This window comes from Crocodylus porosus, unplaced genomic scaffold, assembly GCF_001723895.1.
Source record: "Crocodylus porosus isolate Cpor-Errol unplaced genomic scaffold, CroPor_comp1, whole genome shotgun sequence".
Classification (NCBI taxonomy): Eukaryota; Metazoa; Chordata; order Crocodylia; family Crocodylidae; genus Crocodylus; species Crocodylus porosus.
In genome coordinates this window covers 248,864,101-248,871,504 of record NW_017728886.1, presented here as the reverse complement: position 1 = coordinate 248,871,504, position 7,404 = coordinate 248,864,101, and the positions used below count along the sequence as shown (strand labels likewise).

Here is a 7,404-nt window from a genome sequence, read left to right as displayed (position 1 = left end):
AGTCTGAGCCTGCATAAACATTGGTCCTAGTGAGCTCCTGAAGTGGATGCACAAAAATTGCAAGGGAGGATGAATGAATCTGTCTGTGCTGCTAGGGAAGATCTGTAGGATTGGGTGCCTGGCTCTTTGCAGATCCTGGGGTTTCTATTTATGGTGTCACTCCAGACTCATTGCATGGCCCTGCTGCTTTCCTGGACCAGGGTGAGTCGGGGGAGAATACAGCTGCACTGGTGTCAGAATTTTTGCAATGATTTGGTCTTTTCTGTTTGCCTTTTGTGCAGGAGGGGAACATATATCTGCTGTTAGGCCAGCCTGTCTCTGCCTGATTCTCTGCATCTCATTTTACCTTTCTGTGATTTGAGGGTAGACCAGTGAAGTCTTTTTTAAGTACTTCTTTGTTTTGGGTAGATAGATACATTTTAGGAGAGATCAGAGAAGGTTCTTGTGTTGTAGCACATATGACCTGATTTAATCAGAAATTGATACCTGTTTAAAACACTTCCTCAAGAATTTAGGAGACCAAAAGAGTCTCTTAAATTCTACACTGCAGCAGATTGGCAGGGTTTAACACTATCCACAGAGAAGCAAAGCAGCCAGATCAGGTGAATCCTATTAGCTTCAGTGTAGGAGTAAAAAATCTTTTTCTTTTTTCCTGTAAGACATAGAAAGGGACCATGCACAGAAAAACCTCTAGGAACAGCTAAGCTCGGGAGGCTTATTTCTGTTGTTGTTGTGTATGGTAACAATAAATCAAAATTGTAGAAGGGGGCAAATCTGGACCAGACCCAGAACATCTTCCGAGTCAGAAGTTAAGAAATGCCAGTATGAAAAGTATCAAGATTTAAATTTAAATATTTGGTTTATGCCTGGGAAAACAGGCAGAAAGGAAAAGAATGGCTTAGAATAGTTACTTGTCATCTTGCTTAAGAGTGGTTAAGGGATGATGCTAGAAGTATTAGTCTTGCTGACTTCCTCCCCCCCGAAATTTCTAGCTAACCCATAAAACTGCTTTTTACCAGGAAAAGTGAAAAAAACCCCCAAACTTCCCCAAACACAGAAGAAATTAGCACTATCATGGTTTAAAAAAAGGACTCTCTCATGAGAACTAGAGTGTGTGGGTGTAAGAGGAAATTAGATATGCCTTTGATCCCGTAAGGGGATGGTAAATTTTAGGTCAGGTATTCATGCTTATAGCCTGCTGTCTTTTTAAAATTCCTTCTTCTGGGTGCTTTGGGCTCACTGGTAAAATAAATGGTGCTCTGGTTTTAGGAAGTTTGTCATTGTCTACCGCTAGTTACATCTGGGGCGGGCAATTATTTTGGGCGGAGGGCTGTTTACTGAGTTTTGGCAAGCCATCGAGGACCGCAGGTCAGGCAGCCAGGAGCTGATAAATATGAATTTTCTTAATTTTTTGGGGGGGCCCGCGGGTTGGCTAGAACGACCTAGAGGGTCGCATCTGCCCCCACCCTGGTCTGCATTTTGCCCACCCCTTAGTTACATGCTCCCTAAGGGGAGAACTGCAGGTATTTGGGCTTGGACACAATGCAGGTAGGGGCACAAAGTCTGACACCTCAGAGACCAGAAAGGGGACAGAAGCATAGCTAATTCTGTGGCTGTAATCATTGCTGATTACTTCCTTAAAAAAAGGTCTTTTTCTCTGTTTAATAAAGGCAGGCTGATTTGGAAGGAAATGTGTTCCAGGTGTCTTCCATGCCAAAGCTTTGAATTAAATGGGTTCTAACAAAGTCCAAACAACATAGCTTTGAACATAGCCAGATCTTCTGAAGCCTCTTTGTTCCTGTGTGATTCAAATCAAGACAGCAGTTGCATGAATTTGCACTAATATATCTGTTAAAGAAGAATGTGATCATTTGAATAGGCGATGAAACATTTTCCCCAAGCAGATTATGAGTAACTACTGTCTGCAGTACAACTACAACTAGATTCAAAAAGCCTGAACAAATAGGGGTTTCACTAGGGAGAATGATAGAGGTTCAGATAAGGACAGGCCCTGGAGTGGCAGTGATTTACATAGTTTACCCAGTCTACTTTTGAATTTTTCAGCTGTTTCCAGACTGACATGTCATGTGCGTAGACCTGGATATGTAGATCTGCTCTCAGAATTTGGGCTCTGACCATTTTAGTCTTGTTGCCTGTGACAGATTTTTCAAGCTGATTTTAACATTAGGTAGAGATAAGAACAGTAGGAAATACAGAAGACAAAGCTAGCAGTGTGTAGGGCTGACAAAAATAGGAGAGCTTTTGATTTTAATTCTCCATTCTTTTTTCCATAGTGGCTTTTCAGTTTTTTTCTTGTAGGGAAATATTTGGAAGTTATTTTTGCATCTAAAGGAAGATTGGACCACTAATTATAAATATGACTATAAAAATAATACAGTGATGCAGAAAAATAGGCTGTTGGAATACTTGCTTACATAAAAAGGAGGAGTTTATTATCAGTTTCTGTGAAAATCTGCATGTTTGTTAGAGATGGCATTAAGGCAAATGTCTTTGTAAATACTGGGGCTGGATAATTTCAGAAACAAAAACAATTAAACTGTCATCTGAATTCTAAATGGCACTGCATGCATCTGGGTGTTTCTTTTTCTGGTTGTGTGTCATTACAGCGGTGTGATTAGCACACACCCTACTGAATGTTCTGCGAGGTGCTAAGGACCTTCCATTTGTTCATAGGGTGTAAGTGTTAATTTACAGCAGGGCAAAGAACTGAAGGGAAGACAATTACCTGTGTAAGTCACTTTCATTCATAGCAGCTGCTTTTCTGATTTGGTTTGCATGCACCATATATTTTCCCCACATTAATCTTATGATACTGCAGTAAGTAGAAACTGAAATAGAAAAAAATAACTCATTTTTGAAAAAGTGGAAACCATTTTCCATCGTAACTGGCCATGTCTGAGTGATAATGTGGGACTGGATTATCCAGTAAGAAGAGGGCTTCTGAAATTATAGAGAATGCTCAAAGATGCCATTAGATACAGTACAATACAATAACTTCAATATTGACTGTTCTTTTTCTCTGGAAATATCCTCACTCCATGTCAAGCTACACTAAAATTACCTTGATCAGATATAATCTTAGCTACTTGTGCAGTTCTCTGTACTAAATGATAAATATTTTCTACGTTAGAATGTTTTTGTTCCTTCCTATGTAGCATTCTCTCTAAGCTATATTTGTTATATTGTCCCCAGCTATCCATTGCAGTCTGAATCCAAATGGTATTGATCATCCTGTCCACACAGAAGGCATTAACCTCCCACTTGAAGGTGAAGGAGTGGAGTCACTCTCGGTTAAGAACGACAGTACCCAGAAGGTACCTGAGTCCAAAGAGACACCCAAAAGAGAGCAAGCAGAACCAGAAACTTCAAAGGTAGGAATTATTGGATCCAGAGATGTGGGTTTTCCAGAAAATTTTGAATTTGGAAAATTTTCCAATGCCCTAAATAGAGTATGATCTGATTTAGCATGTTTATTTGACTTGTATTTAGTAAACAAACCTAAAAAAGTACCCTCATGTTAACGTTATGTCCCAATAGCAACGAGTATTTGAACTGAAATAGTTGATTAGGAAAAAAAATAAATAGAGCACACTTAATGTGGTTTAAATGTTACATTCAAACAAATTCAAAGCTTTATGTGGAAAGAAAATATTTTTATTGGAATACTTGTAAAAATAATGCACAATAGCATGTATGTTGTTTGTTTAAATTTAAGAAAAAAACCAAAGGCACTGAAAACTGTTGACACACTAATTTTAGCACACCCAAAGAACTGTGCATGATATGCCATGGCTGTCCACTCATCTACTTCAGCAGAGTTTAACTCTTCCACTGAGGCCATTGTAGCACCTCCAGTCCCACTGTCACTATCTGGAGAATCACTTGCACTACTTATTAGTTCCATTTCAGAATCAGATTGAGGAAAGTCTGATTCAGAACTACTTGAACCACTTTCTCTTTTGCTAAAGGATGGCTTTACCAATAAGTCTATGGGCAAGGGCAGTGTATCATCACACTGCATCTTCTTCACTAATTGTGCTTCTGACTGATTCTCCAGAAGCAAGAGATTTTGAGAAACAGAAACAAGCTTAGCAGTGCATTCATTTGTTAGTCTAATCTTTTTTTGTCTTGGCTGACAGCCTTCCCGTTCCGTTTACAAGAAGCTGCTGTTGGTGGACTCCTTAGGATCCTTAGAGCAGTCTTGGACAACAGTTGGGTTTTACAGTATCCCTCCAGCATGTGAGAGGAGACATATTTTCTGCTGCCTGCTAGTTGATGTCTTTGCTCCAGAGTTTTGCTTTTGTGCGGTACTTGGCAGTGTCTGTCCTCACAGCTATTTGGTCGATGGGGACATTCTTAGCTACTTCCATAATTGTACCGAGAGCAATAGATAATTCATCTTCTGAGAAATGTTGTCGTCTGTGTTGAGGATCCAAAAGGTTTGCTGCCAGCTGAACTGGATGAGAGCAAAACTCAGATCTCTTAGTAAACATTTGTTTTATTACTACTTTTTTGGATAGAGGTGAACAAGGCAAAAGCTCAATCAGATTTTCATTCAGTTGTCTGAATATCTCTGGAGTATTTGAAAGGCATGGTGTATCTCCTTCAAGTTTCTTGATAGCCACTGAAATTGGTAGTATCTATAACTTTAAAACTGCCAAGCTTGCTTGATATTTTATTGGCATCCATCCATTGTTACTAATGAATTTTATGAAACAATGAATTCTTACAAATGGAAAATTTCCCATGAAAAAATAAAGCTCTGGAAAATTTTCTGCCCCACCTCTCTGATTGGATCATTATTTATTTTGCAGAGATCTGTAGCATCCAAACATTTCGAAGTCATAGTGACAGCTTGAAAGAGCTTATGATACAAATAAGAATTACATAAGAAGTGAAAGCAGTGTTTGGAAGAGAACGGGTGTTGCAGAAATATGGAGTTATTGCTATTCAGATTTAGGCACATGCACCACCTGGTGCTTTCAATATTTTATAGCTGTCTATATGAAGACAGATTATTTTGACTGTTGCAGACGTGGCAACCAGCTGTTTTTTCTGAGTGACTTGAATAAGTGACTTGAGTGGACCAGAGTGGGAATGGTAGTTCTTTTTACGTGGCTATCTAAATATATGGGCTTTTGGATGGGTGACTGAGTTAAATATTCTCTGACAGCTAGGAAGAATATACCCAGTCAATTTTCCCATATCTGACTATGAACAATCAAACCTCAGATGAGAATTTTAAAGAGAAATGAACTGTCTCTTCTCATTTGTAACTTGTTATGAATTTTGAGTTTCTTGTTCATGGACAGTAGAGATGTTTGTCAAATACAGGTGAGCGTATATGCTCCTGTCATATTTCTTCTGGGGAAAATATCTTGTTTCTCTCTGTGGACTCAAAACACACATTTTTAACTAGAAGGGGAAATAAGGAAACGTAAAATCTATTTTCAGTAACTTTTCATAAAAATAATTTGGAAGCCATAAAAACAGACTTTTTGATGGGGGTAAGTGAGGGATGTCTGCTGAGTGGAAGATTGATGTTTTTGCTGAATATGTCATTTTGGGAGTTATTGGAGTGGAAAAAACAGTAGTAATAAAGAAAAAATGAAGACTGCTTTAACAATTGTTTTCAGTAACTTTGAAGAAATAAAAAGATTTTCAATAGTAGATGATACATTACATTTAACAGATAATGAATTTCCAACCACAGTGAATTTCACTTTAAATTCCATTAGCTTTAGATACTTGAGCAATAACTTTAATGATAAAAACTTATGATGAATTCTGTGTAACAGTGTTTATTTTTTTTAAGATAGCTAGGTATAAACATGTGTCATTTAAACTCATAGTGCTGTTTTTTCACCAAGGACTTGATCCAAAAAGAGGACTTAGGCACCTAACATCTGCTTATGTCTTGATTTAGGTGTCCAAGTGGAAAGTTGCAATCCAAAACACCCTTCCTCGGTGACAGCCTACACCAAGAGATGTCTAATAGAGTTGTGTGAAACAGCACCGTTCTGTTTTGACTTGCGTTTCGATGGAACAGCCTTTTGTTTAGAATTTTGTTTCAATTCAAAACTTCTGTTCCGTTTTGTTTCATTGAAACAGTTTCACTGTTTTGATGCTGTTTTGACATTTCGCCCATAGGCTATAATGGGGAAACTCAAAGCAGCCTGTAATTTTGTCATTTCTGGCCTGATTTGGATTAAACTTGCTGGAATGATAGCCCTTTCTGAGGCCATGACTCCTGCCAAGTTTCAAAGAGGTAGGTGTAGGGGTTTCAAGGAAACTGCACCTCAAGCTACTGACAAGCAAAACTTGTGACATGGGTGACACTGTATGTGTTAAGGTGCAGCAGGGTGAAAACTGCAGGCCTGCTAGCCTCTGCTGTGGCCATGAAGCCTGCCAGCTGTCAAGGACATAGGTGCAGGGGGAGTCTGGGTTCTGGGGCCCTGTACCTCTAGCTGCCGACAGGCAAAACTCATGACATGGGTGGGTGACACTGTGTGTGTGTGTGTGTGTGTGTGTGTGTGTGTGTGTGTGTTGAGGTGCGCCCTCGCTCAGCTGACACCAAGGCAGAAAGCAGAGCAGTTCAAACAATGCTGCCTTTTATGCAATATGTCCATCCGTCCCCCAGAGCACTGGGATTTGAAGAGTCCTCAGGAAAGGATGACAGTCACTGGCCAGCAGCACAGTCAATAATGAAAGCAGTCCACCCCCTTCCACTTTGACTTGCCTCATTTCATTTTGAGACTGTTTCGAAGTTTTGTTTTGTTTCAATTTTGCTGTTTCAAGCTTGAAACGAGTCAAAACAGCGTTGAAACAAAACTGCTAGCGAAATTTCACACGGCCTTAATGTCTAACAGCCTAGTGTGCCTCCCTGTTTATCCTGGAAGTTCTCCTGATGCTTGCTCTTCCATTTTCTGCATGTGCCCAGAACTGCCCTGGACCTGAGCAGTTATGTGCCTCACTCTCTGCCTCAGTCCTACAGGGAAGGTCCAGAAACCAGTAGAGGTGCACTGATACATCAGTCTATATCAGAGGTGGGCAAAATACGGCCTGTAGGGCGGATTTGGCCTGCAAGGCCATTTTATCCAGCCAATGGCACCCCTAAAAAAATTTAGAAAATTAATATTTATATGCCCTTGGTTCCTGTAAAAAATGACAGCTCCCGCAACAGCAGGGCCTGCCCAGCCCCACCCCCCCATCCCGAAGTTCCAGCAGGGGCTTCTGGCCTGGGACCATGTAGCTGCCCTGTGCTGGAACCTCAGGTAAGGGGGAGGGCAGGGGAGGACCCCGGGCAGGGAAGGAGCCCAGGGAAAAGTGGCGTATGGAAAAGCTGAGCACAGGGTGGAAAAGTGGCCCCTTGCTCGCCCTGTG

At 40.4% G+C, this 7,404-nt stretch overlaps 1 protein-coding gene across 1 annotated transcript in view; it reads left to right on the top strand.

Moving 5' to 3' along the window:
• The first annotated feature begins 2,654 nt into the window (after positions 1–2,654).
• Positions 2,655–7,404, top strand: part of SAMD12 (sterile alpha motif domain containing 12) — a 240,595-nt gene continuing 235,845 nt past the window's right edge. The window contains exons 1-2 of the mRNA XM_019546211.1: positions 2,655–2,697; positions 3,214–3,392. Coding sequence (XP_019401756.1) covers positions 2,655–2,697; positions 3,214–3,392 — 222 coding nt within the window. The remainder of the gene's footprint in view (positions 2,698–3,213; positions 3,393–7,404) is intronic.